This window comes from Choristoneura fumiferana, chromosome 17, assembly GCF_025370935.1.
Source record: "Choristoneura fumiferana chromosome 17, NRCan_CFum_1, whole genome shotgun sequence".
In the NCBI taxonomy this organism is placed as follows: Eukaryota; Metazoa; Arthropoda; class Insecta; order Lepidoptera; family Tortricidae; genus Choristoneura; species Choristoneura fumiferana.
This window is the reverse complement of record NC_133488.1, coordinates 19239104-19256547: the sequence shown is the minus strand read 5'-3', so window position 1 is coordinate 19256547 and position 17444 is coordinate 19239104. Positions and strand designations below refer to the sequence as shown.

Below are 17444 nucleotides of genomic sequence, written 5' to 3'. Positions count from 1 at the left end.
TATGAAGCATTTCGCTTTACATTGCTTCTTCGAATAAACTTAAAAGTGTGATAAAAGTTAAAAGACTAATTATTTTTAAAAGTCGCTGAACTAATGTGGTTCAGTTTGAGGAGTATGATCTATGTTTTAATTATTTGCTCATATTACAGGCCACACCCGGTAAATATTATGAAGAAAAATGACAAAGCAATTAGAATCTAATTTCGAGAATAAAGTCAAACTGCCGTCAAACTGCCATGGTGTTAAACAATAGAAAAACAAAAGAATTTTTACTTTGTTACATTGTCATAGATTCCTAATTCCCTTGAACTTATTGTGTACATTCTATTGCACATTCGGCCGCACTAGGTTATTGCATATAACGACCACATATATATATATATACATAAATATTGTTTAATAAACCTTCGAATAGTGACTGCTACCAAGGCCGTGGCTTATTTGCTCTTCTGTGCAGCATTATGTCTAGAGAACAATTCATGAAAAACATACCTCAATGTAACCGACTTCGATGTATGACGCTCGCTAAAGTCCGTAAAGCCGCAATAGTCCGCACCGCCACTTCACTAGCTAGTTTTTAGGCGTATAAAGTTTGTTATTATTTACACACATAACTATTTACAATGTCTACAATCACAATTAATATTTATTTTACAAAACCGAGCACAACCGCAATAATATATATCCGCCAAGAGTTTTTTTGAAGTCTGGCTGACTGCCGCCTTTTTATTACGATCGAAGGCGCGCGGCAAAGGACTTGCGCCAACCAGCCACCGATAGCAAAGAGGATGCAAATCAAAAAATTGTTCGCCATCCAAAATACTTGCACAAATATTGTCTTGCTTAATATACCTTCCTCGAGTTACAATATGGTACAAAATCAATTGAAGTCATTACAAATTACTATTCCTTTTTAAATTAATCACTCATAGGTAAGCAATATGAAATTATGATTCATTTTGTGGTAGCATATCTAAATTCACAGGGTCTGAAAAAGGGTTAATTGAGCACCGCTATGTATTGTATTGTAACTCTTTATTGTACATAAAACATAAAAATTACAATTAACAAGAGAAAGAGATGTACAAAGGCGAACTTATCCCTTAAAGGGATCTCTTCCAGTTAACATATGTAATGCAACTTGCACGATTTTACACGTCTAAACTGGGCTTTAGGAAGGCTTTAGTCTAGCTATATATAAGTACCTTTTGTTCCCAGGCGGCTACATCGGGTGCGGGTCGCCGGGTGGCGGGGGCGCGGGGCGTGGATCCTTCCTGTCGTCGCTGGCGCACCGGCCGCGGCGTCGCCACGCCCCGCCCATGCCGACGCCCTATCCGGTCAGTCAGCAATACTCGCTTACAGACTAGGTCTTAAACTTTTGAGCAAATTCAATCAAACATATCTGAACACTATTCTACGCCATTAACAAAAGTTTTTGCTCAAAAGTTTAAGAATTTGGTTATACAATTAGTCATTGACATAGAATACGGGTCCATGTTGGTTAGCGGTTTCAGATTAGCGTTTTTTCCGCGCATACGGTCGTTTTTGACGTTCGCGCTTATGCGCTTATAAACTACTGATACATAAGCTACATTTTAGCCCGAGTTTCGGTATTAAATCATGAAACTCAACCATTCATTCATTATTTTTTTTCTTTTTATTATGGTACGCTACTTTGTCACGAATAAATGATTTCTATTTCTATTTAATTCATCAATTTTGACACGTATGTACAGTCGAACCATTTGGTTCCAGACTAACCGTAGAACGTTCTGACATTAAGACTAAGGGGCTGTTTCACCAGCCATTGATTAGTGTTAACTGACGGTTAAATGTGATGCCGTCTCTGTCTATTCGAACAAAACAAATAGAGACGGCATCACATTTAACCGCTAGTTAATACTAATCAATGGATGGTGAAACAGCCCCTTAGTGTCTAATAAATTCTCTTGTCAGCCAGTATGATATGTCACTATGACTTTCTACAAAAAGGTGCCACATTGGGTCACGATTCAATTGGTTTGAGTGTACCTACGACGTTAATGAAATCCACGACGTACCGTAACAGCTGCACGTCTGGAATAACACACAGGCTACTTTTTATCCCGATATTCCCACGGGATCTTGAAATTTCAACGGCTGGGTTGAGAATCTTGAAATTTTTGACAGTTGTTCTTAACACAACCTCAATGAAGACCACGATATAAATTTTGGGAATTCCCACGGGAATTTCATAAAATCCCGAAATTTCAATTGTACCAAATCGAATAGTTTACGCGTGCGAAGCCGCGGGTAAACTCTAGTAGTAAATAATGAATTAGTTAGTAATTTGGCATTGTTGTTGCAGGGCGGCGTGGACTCGTCGTCGAACACGTCGTCGTGCAACAGCTCGACGCCGTCGTCGCCGGCGCCGGGCGCGCCGCACGCGCTCGCCGCGCACCCGCCGCACGCGCCGCACGCGCCGCACGCGCCGCACCACGTGCTCAAACAACAGTTCCATTTCCCTGGTAAATCAATGGGCTAGCTCCACTAAACATAATCTAGATTCATTCATTTTACCACTACTTTAAAAAAATCTCGTGTCTAAAATCAATATGTCAACAAAATTGAACCTTGACGTAATATTCATAAAGTTCACTCAGAAAAAATATCTATTTTGAGGTGCGAGTTGTTTTTAAAGTAGTGACGATTTTTTGTCCACGAGCGACCAGGGGGCGTTCAAATAATACGTAACGCAATTTTTGTAGATTTAGACCCCCCCCCCCCCATGTAACGCGCCGTAACATTTTTCTGTATTCCCCTCCCCCTTCCTAAACGTTGCGTAACACACAAATGACTATTTCTATTTAATTTTTTTTAGTCGTTTTCCGAATTAAGTTGCCATTTTTTGGCCAAGAACAACAACTGATGATGCGAATTTCCCACTTTCGAGGACATTATAGTATGTACTTGTTACTAGTTGTTAAAAAAATACTGTGATGTAACGCATCGTAACGTTTTACAAGATCCCCCTCCCCCTAAATTGCGTTACGTGATACTTGAACGCTGCCAAGCTTAATGGTTTTTTTTTTGCAAAAACTCGAAAGCACGCACTTTTCCAAAGATAAGATCAAGCTAGATCGGTTGTTCGGCCCCGAACACCTTAAAGCCCCGTTCCCACCTGTCGGGTGTCCGATCCGTTTTGTGTCGGATGTCAGTCATTTCTATAGAAAATCGTGTTGGGAAAGTATGAATAGCTTCATACAAAATGTTCTGCCACTGAAACATCCGATTAAAATCCGGGCCCAACAGCTCTTATGTAGCTAATTTCAACGAACTCGTTAGATCAGTTTTCGAAATCTCCGAAATAAATAAATATATATTTACTCTATGTAGTCCGTAATATGTCCCACTGGTGGGCAAAGGCCTCCCCTTTCCTTCACCACTTTTGATTGTTTCGCCCATGTTTCAGCAGTAAATTTCCAAAAAACTATTTTAACAAACGACGGTACTAAACTCAACAAGTCACAGAATATATAGTAGTATAAACTCATGTGTTTTCTTATACTCTTTGGTCTGTTTGGCCATGACATATGAATAATGTTGCCACTCAAATAATAGCTGGGTTCAGCTTTCATTCATTAGCCAAACTATAACTAATGTGAGAGTACCTCAATTTTACAAACCGTCATGTTTGTGTTTCATACATAATTTTGTTCTACGACAGAAGTGAAGACGCCTGTGTCGAGCCCTAACCACGTGGCGGCGTCGTCGCCGGCGCGCGGGCACGACCACAAAGATGACCTCACCTTTAGCGTCAAAAGTGGTAAGTGCCACACCAACAAACAAATCTAGCATATCACTTTTAAACTAAAAAAAAAACCGACCAAGAGCGTGTCGGACACGCCCAGGATTCCGTGGCCGTTACGAAAAAATCAAGTAATATTTTTCTAAGGATTTTGTATTGTGTACGGAATTTTCCAAGATTACCTATTTGGAAATTTCAATGAAGGTTTTGTGACGCCATTTCCATCGTCGTTCAAAATTTCTTTACTATTTTTTATCGATGATTTTCCATTGGTTTCGTTTCCTTTCGGGGTTTGACTTTATCGCGCACCACACACACGTTAGGTCGTTATTCGACCGTTGGTTCAGAATCACTTACGTGGACAGATTTCTGCAGAAATTGCAGAAGATTCTCATACAGTTTCCAGTCATCTGGTAGTAGCAAATTTAATTATAACCAAAAAATGTGATTCTGAAAGAGTAACGTTGAAATGCTCGAATTTAGTGCCTTCGCTAAGTCGCTCGTGCACGGCGTAGACCCTGTCCAGACGGAGCGTTTTGCGCGCGAGGGCATCTGGACGGGGTGTATGTAGCCCTAATACCTCAGCAACGCGCGAGTGTCTACGCGCAAAACGCTCCTTCTGGACAGGATCTTACCCGGGTGCGGCGTGCTTGTTTCATGTCATCTAATAAAGCAGCGCTACGTGAGACGGGGCTCTGCTCCATGGGAACCTATTGAAACAGCACGCAGCGCTAAGCCAGGAAGTGCACCCGCGCACTCTTAGGGTCGGTATGTTTAATATTAGTTATGAGTGTTACGTATGTGCAGAAGGGTCGCGGGTGTCGCTCAGCGGGTCGGGCTCCACCGACAGCGGCGGGCCGGCGCGCGCGGACTCGCTCGACGCAGCCAAACACGACGACAACCGGTGGCCGCGGCAGAACAGCGTGAGTGTTGCGTGGCGCGTGTATAGAGGGCGCGAGTGCTCAGCGGGTCGGGCTCCACTGACAGTGGTGGTCAATATATTATGTAGTTGAATATATAAGTACATAAATAGATTTTCGTCTGAAACTAACTGAACCTGAAAAAGAACTTTTGACTTCTTTCGGCGGAAACAAGTTTTGGTATTAGTTTAGTCGTAACGAAGTCGAGAAACAACGCAACAACAAAATGACTGCTGTCAGCCGAAAGGAACCGGATCATCTCAAAGTTTGTCGAACGTCATCTGAAACAAAGAGCTTAACGAAATGAGTCGAGTGCCGCGAAACAAGTCACGAACATCTAATTTTCAGGTCGACGAAATTTTAGGGAACTTTTTTGCAAATTTTTAGTAAGTCCGCACATTTGCCAGAACAAATGATTACTCCTTTTAAAAATACTGGGAAGAATTTTTATAAAATCTCTCCAAGTTTCTTAAAACAAAAATGTATGCTTTTGGCTCCTTAGATGGTTACTGATAAAGACACATAGATATAAAAAAACAAGATTTAGAGACTTTTCTCATTGGTCGTGCTGAGCTACCTTCATACCAATTTCCAAGTTCCTTGGACACCACAAATACCCTATAGGTTTTTTGGTACGGCACTTTGTACAAAACCACTTTTTTAGAGACTGTATCTTTTAAATTGCGTCAACTTAGAAGTTGTTAATCTTTTTACTGCTCCAAGGGGTAGCAGACCAGAGGCTGTATTGCTTACCGTTTCTGGCGCTCGCGATCGCAATCAAATGATAGATTTCGCATACAAAAACTGTCATTTGATTGCGATGGCGAGCGTCAGAAACGTTAGACAATACGGCCTCTGAGTATTTGATATTAATGTCAGCTTGATAGCTCCACGCGTTCCTGGGAAAAAGCGTCATTACAGACAGACAGATAGACAACTAAGTGATCATATAACGGTTCCGTTATTTCTTTTAATGGTAGGAGGCCTTAAAAACGCCTCGGTGAATACACTTTAATCTAAAGGCCTTGGCAGTAAATGAACTCGCAACAAAATAAAAATATATAGTTCAGCTCAGTTTACAAATACTCGGAAGCGCTATCACTATACTATACCTAAAGTCGGCGATAACTGTGTGATTCAGCAGGAACATTGCAAAACTAAATAGCATATAAGTAAATCAGATTATTCGAATTTGAACCTTCTGTTTTATAATTAAAAGTCTGAAGTTAAAGTGAACTGCATTTGACTATTGTTTAATTTAAAGGCGACATTTGGTCTGCTGGAAGCTGGGGTATAAAGATTTGTGCACAATGGTAAAGAATAAAAATGCGAATAAAATGATTTATTGTATGAGTCCTACATCCTGACAGTAATGTATTTTACTAGACTTCATCTGAAAAATGTTTAACACCTGCATCCTGCTATCTGTGCTACAATTATTTGTACCACTTTCTGTGGGGGTGAGGTATAGTCAAGAAGTATCTTTAAAACCCTAAGGTTCGAAGGCATAAATATATGTATAATAAGACGTGTGTATAGCAAATTACGCTCAGAATTACACATTTCCCATGGTAAATGTGGTCATTGCTTGTAATATGTTTTGACAGAGATGCGCGCATTATCGTCTGCTGTATCAAATGCTTAGCTCCTGCTTCTAAATGAACGAACCTTAACAAAGAAGACAGCGTTTTTATTATAAGATAGTTTACTACGTGAAGACGTGTACTTTAAATAAAATAAAATAAATAAATATCACGGGACAATTCACACCAATTGACCTAGTCCCAAAGTAAGCTTAGCAAAGCTTGTGTTATGGGTAGAAAGCAATCCGTACCGTCCGTACTTCCGTTGCAATTAAACAGTCTGAGCAGACACTTATAATCAAGGGACAGAGAGACAGTTAATGGGCCGCTTGTAATCATTAGTGGGCAAACAGTGTGAACATGAACGGTTTTGTGTATCGCCGGCAGCTGTTTGAGGAAGTGCGTGGTTTTGTTTATAATAGTTAAATACTGTGTGATAAGTCCCGTGTTTACTATTAACTATGAGTGAAAATCACAAAAGCTTTAAAACATTTTGTTTATTGTATTAGTTGCAATTAGACATGACAGTGATGTTCATGAGTTATAACGAAATAGTCAGTTTTAATGAAAGCTTTTTATGTTTTGTCTCGTTTATATGTTATACGTGTTTAATTTTATTTGAAGACGTATAAAATATATAATACTTAATAAATATTTTTTATGTGACGTGGAGTTCGATAGGAATAAAATAATGTTAGTAAGATATTTTGTTATTTTTGTGTTGTCGTAAAATCGATCTGTTTCCAACTATTATGTCATGTTTTGTTGTGAATATTAAATTCAGTCTTTTTTGGTTTATAAACATGGTGTAGCCATCCGGTTTTCTTTTCGTTAAAATCACGTCCGTACGAGATCGGCACCGGCGATTGACCACTAGTAAGAAGGGAACTTGGCAGTAACAGGCCTGACCTGACCAAATTAATAACTTAGGTAGATTACGAGTACATCATTTTGGAGTGTTATATTTCTAAACTTCTTCTTCTCGGTGTTGTAATCTTGCAATTATATCCCGTACGGAAAGATGACATCTATTTACATTCACAAATACACAAATACAAAAAAAACAACACAGATAGAACAAATAATTACAAAAATGAAAATACATACGAAACGGCCGCAAAAGCGAAATGATCAACGCAGTCCTTCTCTTCCAGCTGTCTATGAAAGAATGGGACATCCCGTACGACGAGCTGAAGTTGTTCGAGGTGATCGGCACGGGCCGGTTCGGCACCGTGTACCGCGGCAGCTGGCACGGCGCCGTCGCCGTCAAACTGTTGCACGTGCAGGCGTTAAGCGACCACGCCAAGCCGCTGGACACCTTCAAGCACGAGGTACGTATCATGATATTAGACATTTTTGTAGGAAAATTAATGATGCATATCATTAGTTATTTGTGTCACAAGGGAGCAAAATGGTGTATTTACGGCGAGGGCGTACGTTGAATCCAGAATGTAGCGAAGGATTCTACAATAGAATCCCTGCGAGGGATTCTAAAGTAGAATCCTGAGCGTTATGAGGGATTCAAGTGTTAACGCCCTAGATGAAAATAATTTTGCTCCCGAGTGGCTCACACAACTTTTCACACCGAGCATTAAGAAACATGAAAAAATAGCTAAATATTATTAAAGAACAACCAGCATAGAAAATGGCGTGGCTATACAATTATCAAGTTCAAAAAATGGCATGTGCAATAAAACACTAAGAAAAGCCTTGAGCAGAAAAGTTGCACTTTGCTCCCTCTCGTCAGGGAGGAAAAGTTACTTTTCTGAAGGGGAGGTGTGAAAAATATTTTTCATATTGTTGCTGCCGAGCGCTGCGCTACGTCAATGCCCTCCTAGCATCAGTGCCCCAGTGTGATGTATTGGCGGGTTGTTGGAGAAAGTATGCGATGAATGTTTGAAGTTCTGTGAGATGATGGATACACGTCCGTCCTCATGTTATTGTTAATTTTGTAGTATTGTTATTATTATTATTACTTAATTGCTTCTTTTTTGTCTTACTCAGTGCTTTGGTGTCAAACTGTTATGCTGTGTGAGTTTTTACAAATAAATAAAATAAATAAATATTTGTGTGAAGTGTATTCAAATAAGTAAGATACAGATAATTACATACATTAATTCAATCTATTCGTGCCAGCTCTTGTGAATCGATCTTCTTTCTTCTGTCTATGAATAAAATGTGTATATGTATGTGTTGCTAAGAGCAAAACTCGGGAACGGCTGGACCGATTTCACTAAATCTTTTTTTGTTATGTTCGTTATTGCCAGGAGAAGGTTTCTATGGAAGAAAATTTAGCAAAATTACAACGGGGGCGAAGCCGCGGTCAACAGCTAGTATGTTAATAAATCAGCCTTAGCGAGAACACCGAGTATGATTAACGCACCTCTGTTCCATAAACATAACATGGCGCAGCCGGTAGGATACGAACCTATATGCACCCAAAGGGAATCTGATTTCGAGTATGCGTGCCCGGCTCGTGCGTGTGTGCGTCCGTGCGTGTGTGTGTGTGCGCTATGCTGAGCGAGGCCCATTTCACACTATTCGACACTGACATGAGTAGAGGGCAAGCAAATTGTTTGTCAGCAGTATTCATAATCAAAAATTCTGACACTTATTTTCTGTCATTTTTATTTGCGTATGTGTGCAATGAGGGCTATCGTTTTTTGTCTTACTAGATGGCGCCACTGTTGCGTGAGGTTTTTAAGTGTTGCTTTCAAAGTCTGTTGTTACGGGCGTGAAAACAAAGTTTAGATTAAAATCATATTTAATACATCTTAAAACCGTACCATAAAAATATCGTTTTGTTCGGAAAAAAGGGAGGACAAAAGTTTTCGAAAGACAAAACTGTAAAACACAGATATTCATTGCCCATTATCGCATAATTGCCAAAATTAATTTCAGGCAATGCCAAATATTCACAAAATTATTTTAATTCTAAATAAACCCGCGTAGCTCACCCAAAAACTATGAGATTTGACATTTCGGAGACCTCACGCTACACTAGCGCCTCTAGCGGCGAATTCATACGCGATAGCCCTCATTCGGGGGGTTTATATTATCAGGTGGCGACATTCCGTAAGACGCGTCACGAGAACCTGGTGCTGTTCATGGGCGCGTGCATGAAGCCGCCCCGGCTGGCCATCGTGACGTCACTCTGCAAGGGGATGACTCTCCACACGCACATCCACCTGCGCAAAGACAAGTTTAATGCCAACAAGAGCGTGCTCGTCGCGCAGCAGATCTCGCAGGTACGAAGAATGAGGATGGGGCGACCGGCGACCGGTTAACACATCCCAAAATTCCTTAATTATATCGAAAATACAAACTGAAATATAGATGCATAGAAAAACCAGAAAAATAAGACCAGTGCTGGGAATCGAACCCAGGTCCTCGGCATTCCGTGCCACGTGCTATACCGCTACACCACCACTGGACAGTGATACAGACACGAATTTCTCCTATGCACCACATATCTCAGCTTGTTTGTTTTCTTATTTAGTCACTTAAGCAGCGACACTAGCGACATCTATGCTGTAGCCCTCATCGACAAACTTTCAGCACTCCATTGGAACTAACCGCTCACCCGGACAAGAGATGTCGTTATTAAGCAAACAAATTAAGATTGCTTAATAACGACATCCAAAAGATTAAAAAAAAAAAACAATCCTTAATTATAGGCAAACCGCGTAACTGAGTCCTCGCCTGCGCGGTACAGGGGCGCGCCGCCCGCACCTCCTTCAGTCCCCTTTGTCGTCCTACCCCCGCGCCCCTGTACCGCGCAGGCGAGGACTCAGTTACGCGGTTTGCCTATAGTTTTTTTTTTGTATGTTCTTTTATTTTATTGTGTATCTGCTTTTTGTATAATTCGAATTTAACAGCGCATTGGTGTTTTAACTTTAATGTTGTAATTTTTTATTGACAAATCCATACTTTAATATTATAAATGCGAACTCTGTCTGTCTGTTACGCTTTCACGTCGAAACCACTGAACCGATTTTGATGAAATTTGGTATATAGGTATTTGAACAACATAGTGCAACATGGTGTTACTGAAAATTACCTGTCATTTATATCCAGCTGTTTTCACCTATGTTTGACAAATAAAAGTATTTGAATTAGAATTTGAACCCCCATAGGATACCGTTTATTCCGATAGAGTGCGCCACCGCGTGATAACCTAGATCCGCGCAGACGAAGTCGCGCGCTTAATCTAGTAAATAAATAAATGATGACTTTAGGAGGGAGTACGGTCTAGAAGAAACCAGATGATTGCTGATGTAGACGGAAAGACATAAATAATTAATAAATACACATGTAAAGTTTTCAGATTTTTTCCTATACTTGTTGTATATGACGATTTTACTTGACAAACATAGTTCTAGTCTAGGTCAACAGAAAGTACCTTATTTTTTATTATTTTTAAATAAATAAATAAATATCACGGGACAATTCATACCAATTGACCTAGTCCCAAAGTAAGCTTAGCAAAGCTTGTGTTATGGGTACTAAGCAACGGATAAATATAATTATATAGATATAAATACATATACTTAAATAAATATTAAACACCCAAGACCCGAGAGCAAACACTCGTATTTTTCATACAAATATCTGCCCCGACACGGGAATCGAACCCGGGACCTCAAGCTTCGTAGTCAGGTTCTCCAACCACTAGGCCATCTGGTCGTCTAAATATTATTATTAATTTTGATTCCCTTGTTGAAATATACGTTTTTACGGCAGCTCAAAAATGAATATGACTGTCAATGCCTCTTAGCATCATTTAAATTAAACTAGCTGTTGCCAGCGACTCCGTTTATCGCTGTTCCACGCGAAGTAGGCAAATTTCCGGGATAAAATCTATCCTTTGCCCTTCCTAGAGTCTCAAACTACATATGTTCCAAATATCATCTAATTTAGCTGTCTAAGCGTGATGCAGGTGGTAGGACCTTGTGCAAGGTCCGCCCGGATTGCTACCACCATCTTGCTCGCTAATTTTGCCGTGAAGCAGCAGTGCTTGCACTGTTGTGTTTCGGCGTGGAGAGTAAGACAGCCGGTGAAATTACTGGCACTTGAGGTATCCCATCTTAGGCCTCTAGGTTGGCAACGCATCTGCAATACCCCTGGTGTTGCAGATGTTTATGGGCGGTGGTATTCTCTTACCATCACGAGACCCACTTGCTCGTTTGCCGTCCAGTCGAATAAAAAAAAAATCCGGTAACAGACAGAGTTACTTTCGCATTTAATACTAGTACGTACGAGTATGGATGTTTTATTCCCCAGGGTATGGGCTACTTACACGCGCGCGGCATCGTGCACAAGGACCTAAAGACTAAAAATATATTCCTCGAGAACGGGAAAGTTGTCATCACTGACTTCGGCCTCTTCAGCGTCACAAAACTCTGCTTTGGAAACAAGTTAGTAATTATAAACTCGTATCTCAAACTTATATGTAAACTTAACTTTAGATTTATTAAAAACGAAAACAGTTTTCTGGATGGTTGGTGGTCGGGTTGCCTCTTAGTGCAGTTGGTAGGACCGCTTGGCGCGTATAACCACAGGTATTGCGGGTTCGAAACGCGTCTGGAGCTCTCGAAAATCTTTTTCGTTTTTAAATAATCGTAGATTTTTTTCAAACTCAAATTCAAACACTACATTTATTGACAACAAAAACACACTACATCACAACAAAACGTGTTGTATAAAACTAAAAGTAAATCTCACTTAGTAAAACTATAACGCTGCTTAACGCTATGCTGGACAAGCACCAGGAAACTGACGTACTTGCTGGGAATGAGGGCTATCGCGTGTGAATTCACCACTAGAGGCGCTAGTGTAGCGTGAGGTCTCCGAAATGTCAAATCTCATAGTTTTTGGGTGAGCTACGCGGGTTTATTTATAATTAGAATAATTTTGTGAATATTTTGCAATATCTGAAATTAATTATAGCAAATATGCGTTCCGGGGCAATGAATGCCTGTGTTTTGAGACAGTTTTGTCTTTCGGAACCCTTGTCCTCCCTTTTTTCCGAACAAAACGGGGACTATGCAACACTGTGGTATGCTCGATATTTTTATGGTACGGTTTTAAGGTGTATTTATGTGATTTTAATCTGAACTTTGTTTTCACACCCGTAATAACAGACTTTGAAAGCCATACTTAAAAACCTCACGCAACAGTACGCCATCTAGTGAGACAAAAAACGATAGCCCTCATTGGCACTCTGTGCTGGATAGTATTGTGAAGTTTTTATCCAATAATAATTTGTAAAGTATTCAAATCCGTTTTCTATGTTCATTTTGGTTATGTTATTTCCGGTATGTATTGTATTCTTTATTATTAATTTGTGATCCATGTTGATTTATGTGAAGCATGTAACGTGATAGGCGTTTTGGTTTTTCATACTGTAAGCCTATTATTGTATTGTTTTGAATAAAATAAAATAAATAAATATGAGCCTTTTGAAAAAGTGACGATCTATTTTATAATTGGTTTTTGACTAGCAAAATAAAGCGATGCATGTTTTAGCTGTTTAAATGTGAATGTGAGGCACGCTGTTGGGTTTAAATACTCGTGCTATGCCGAAATAAGCGAAAAAAAAATTTTTTTCCTTTTGATTTAAAGGCCTCGTTGCCAAGCCATAATACATAATAAAATCGAAAAAAAAAAATGTTTCCAATTAGTTGCGGCGCGTATTTCACCTGTGACTGTAAAATAAAAAGTATGTAAAGGATATACCTAGGTAAATAATAATAATAATATAATAATAATAATCGTTTATTGGGTAATGTGTATCAGTAGATAACATGTTGTTTGAGCCCTCCTAGTAGGTATAACATACCTGTATCAGGAGGTCTCGCTCTTCTATTCTTAAAAACAAAAGGTTAAGGTACACCGTAGGCGACAGACTAGCAACCTGGTCACTATTGTACCTTTCTTTGGCAAACTTTAAACCTAAAATTGCTAAAAGTGGCCCCGAATCGGTAACGTTTCGTGTGCTCTGCCTACCCCATTTGGGAATACAGGCGTGATGTTTGTGTGTGTGTGTGACTGTAAATGCGTTTGTTTCCACAGCGCGCGAGGGGACAGTTTAGGCATCCCTCCAGGCTGGCTCTGCTACTTGGCGCCTGAGTTGGTGCGGGCGTTGCGACCGCACGCCTCGCTCCACCTGCCTTTCAGTAAGGCCACCGACGTGTATGCCTTCGGGTGAGTGCCGTCTTACTTGATAAAAAACCGGCCAAGAGCGTGTCGGACACGCCCGAAATAGGGTTCCGTTGCCATTACGAAAAAATTAAGTACTATTTTTCTAAGGATTTCGTATTTTATACGGAATCTTACAAGTTTAGGTATATTTTATACCTTAGGCTGCTATCTATATTAATAATTTCGTCAAGGGGTACGGTAGACTGGAACGAAATGCACATCAAATTGAAGAGCTTAAAAAATTAGTCAATCCGAGTCGACAACTTATAGGCGGAAAATTCGGATTATCGAGTATTTTCAATATAAACTTGAATAAATTACTAAGTATATAATGGCGTTGCGAAGTAAACATGTCAAAGTCATCACATCAAAGTGGCGTTAGTGTCACAGGTTTGCATTTCGTTCTCCATTGTGACCTCTTAAGGGCCCCACACACGGTACGATTCGTCGATTTTCATCAGATCGATCGTACAGACGAATCGTACCGTATATGGGGCCCTTTAGGTCTAATTTCTTTGATTATGAGACAGAGACATCATAGTTATTTGGGCAAATAAGATTTAGGAGAACTATCTACTGGTGAAATACCGATACGTAGGTTAGCTGTGAAAGTACGTTTGTGATAATATTAAGACTGGGAATATCAGATTTTTCGATAAGTACGACAGTCTTTACAGTGGCAAAAAATTTTTTTCAAGCATTATTATTATGAGTCTACATTTTACCCGAGTGAAGCCGGGTTTTCATCTAGTTTACTCTTAAACTACTAATAATTCTTAAGCAAACTTAGCCGTTATAGTTTTCCTTGAAAGTTTGATAAACTTACTACCATTCTGAATTTTTGCAAACAAATCACTGAATCGAAAAATCGTTTTAGCAACCCCCTAATGATTTTGAAAGAGCTCTCCAACGATACCCCACACTACAAGTTTGGATGAGAAAAATCACCCCCACTTTACGTCTATGGGAGGTAGGTACACTAAAAAAAAAATTTTTTTTTTATATTTTTATTATACTATTTTTTGTTGGCATAGTTTACATACATATTCGTGCAAAATTACTGCTTTTTAGCATTGATAGTCCCTGAGCAAAGCCGCGAACGGACGGACAGACAGACAGACAGACATGGCGAAACTATAAGGGTTCCGTTTTTGCCACCTTCCGGAACCCTAAAAAACGGATATGGCATAAATGCCGGCTTGTACCAAAACCAGTGGACTGTGGACTCGTTTGCAGCGACAAATCTGGTCACGTGGTATAGCGACAAAGCTGAAAATGTTGAGATACGGCCTTATTTATGCAGTCGCTCGACGCTCGTTTGCAGGGAAAAATCTGCTGGTCATGTGATATGTCGCGGCAAAGCTGAAAATGTTAAACTTTATCGCTGGAAAAAGACAACGACATCTCGTCAATTTCTGAAAAAATACTGTTATTTTTTTTGTTTTCATTCACTGCGATTTCTTTCATTTGTACCACTGCCACGACTGCCACTAAAGGAGGTTAGGAAATCAGCTTCCAAGACCAAGATCATTCCTACAAGCAGCCATGTTGACGCGGCGATTTGACGCTACTTTTTTGAGTCGCGGAAAATTCAAAATAGGGTCACGTAACCAGATTTAGTGTCATTCAAGTTCTAGCGGCTCCAATGAGGGCTATCGCGAATGAATTCGCCGCTAGAGGCGCTAGTGTAGCGTGAGGTCTCCGAAATGTCAAATCTCATAGTTTTTGGGTGAGCTACGCGGGTTTATTTATAATAAGATTTTTTTTGTGAATATTTTGCATAACCTGAAATTAATTATGGCAATTATGCGTTACGGGGCAATGAATGTCTGTGTTTTGAGACAGTTTTGTCTTTCGGAAACCTTTGTCCTCCCTTTTTTCCGAACAAAACGGGGACTTTGCAACACTGTGGCATGCTCGATATTTTTATGGTACGGTTTTAAGGTGTATTAAATATGATTTTAATCTAAACTTTGTTTTCACGCCCGTAATAACAGACTTTGAAAGCCATACTTAAAAACCTCACGCAACAGTGCGCCATCTAGTGAGACAAAAAACGATAGCCCTCATTAGCGCCAACTAGTGAGCAACTATAGAAACTCGGAGCGAGTTCATGGCGCTCATTGGAGCGTCCCTCCACAAAGTGTTTGTCTGCAGCACGGTGTGGTACGAGCTGCTGTGCGGCGACTACCCGTTCAAGGGGCAGCCGCCGGAGGCCGTCATCTGGCAGGTGGGCCGCGGGGTCAAGCAGGCGCTGACCAACATGCACGCCTCCAAGGATATCAAGGTCAGTCACAGCCAAAGCCCCCATACCACCTATCACAGATATAGATTACACTAGATAACGCAAACACCTCAATCTGTATGAAAACCAACCGTGTCACTTTTTTATATCTACTGTGACGTCTCAAGAGTGAATTAGCGATGTGAATTACCCCATGTCCGCGCAAAATCGATTGAAATGCGCCGCCCGACCGCGCCGTAGGGCTCGAGTCCGTCACTAGTCATGATTAGTCAGTTAGCGGTCTGTCTTTGTATGGGGCCAACCCCGACGTCTGGTCGGGGTTCGGACACGCGAAGTAGATGCATTTGCGTAATCTAGTGTAATCTATATCTGTGCCACCTATCCTACTAATGCTATAAATGCGAAAGTTTGTGTGTGTGTGTGTGTGTGTGTGTGTGTGTGTGTGTGTGTGTGTGTGTGTGTGTGTGTGTGTGTGTGTGTGTGTGTGTGTGTGTGTGTGTGTGTGTGAGTGTTTGTTACTCCTTCACGCTAAAACGGCTGGACGGATTTTGATGAAATTTATCAATTATAATCAGAGAACATAAACTGTAGTTCCCTGTTTCCCACACGTTTCTTATTAAGATTTGTATGACGTGACTTATAGATTACTTTTAATAAGAGCAATGAGAGGATGTTATCCATAATGTGGCTCAGGCTCTTTCTGTCTGTTTCCTAAAATGTCTGCTTCTCAAAATGGCCTTCTTCCCACATTGTCAGTTTCCTATGATGTCAACTTGTTATATTGTCTGTTTCCTAAAATATCTGCTTCTCAAAATGGCCTTCTTCCCACATTGTCAGTTTCCTATGATGTCAACTTGTTATATTGTCTGTTTTTTAAAATGTCTGCTTCTCAAAATGGCCTTCTTCCCACATTGTCAGTTTCCTATGATGTCAACTTGTTATATTGTCTGTTTTTTAAAATGTCTGCTTCTCAAAATGGCCTTCTTCCCACATTGTCAGTTTCCTATGATGTCAACTTGTTATATTGTCTGTTTTTTAAAGATGTCTGCTTCTCAAAATGGCCTTCTTCCCACATTGTCAGTTTCCTATGATGTCAACTTGTTATATTGTCTGTTTTTTAAAATGTCTGCTTCTCAAAATGGCCTTCTTCCCACATTGTCAGTTTCCTATGATGTCAACTTGTTATATTGTCTGTTTTTTAAAATGTCTGCTTCTCAAAATGGCCTTCTTCCCACATTGTCAGTTTCCTATGATGTCAACTTGTTATATTGTCTGTTTTTTAAAATGTCTGCTTCTCAAAATGGCCTTCTTCCCACATTGTCAGTTTCCTATGATGTCAACTTGTTATATTGTCTGTTTTTTAAAATGTCTGCTTCTCAAAATGGCCTTCTTCCCACATTGTCAGTTTCCTATGATGTCAACTTGTTATATTGTCTGTTTTCTGAAATGTCTATTTCTCATATTTGTCAGTTTCCTGTGATGTCTGCTTCTTACATGTCTGTTTCCTGTAAAGTCTGCTTCTCATATTTGTCAGTTTCCTAAGATGTCTGGTTCCAGTATTGACAGTTTCCTAATATGACTGCTTTCCATAATGTCCGCTTCTTATATAAATAGTATTCCTAGGATCAATTTCCAACAACTTTCATCTGCTACACCTAAATAATTCTAACAATTTTTACCCACTTCAAATTATTTAAATGCTCTAA

General features: G+C 40.0%; 1 protein-coding gene across 1 annotated transcript in view; it reads left to right on the top strand.

The window, feature by feature from the left end:
- Positions 1–17444, top strand: part of ksr (kinase suppressor of ras) — a 37756-nt gene that overhangs the window by 14975 nt on the left and 5337 nt on the right. Inside the window, exons 10-18 of the mRNA XM_074100337.1 lie at positions 1219–1337; positions 2348–2507; positions 3707–3805; positions 4595–4710; positions 7445–7621; positions 9353–9538; positions 11574–11707; positions 13365–13496; positions 15651–15780. Coding sequence (XP_073956438.1) covers positions 1219–1337; positions 2348–2507; positions 3707–3805; positions 4595–4710; positions 7445–7621; positions 9353–9538; positions 11574–11707; positions 13365–13496; positions 15651–15780 — 1253 coding nt within the window. The remainder of the gene's footprint in view (positions 1–1218; positions 1338–2347; positions 2508–3706; positions 3806–4594; positions 4711–7444; positions 7622–9352; positions 9539–11573; positions 11708–13364; positions 13497–15650; positions 15781–17444) is intronic.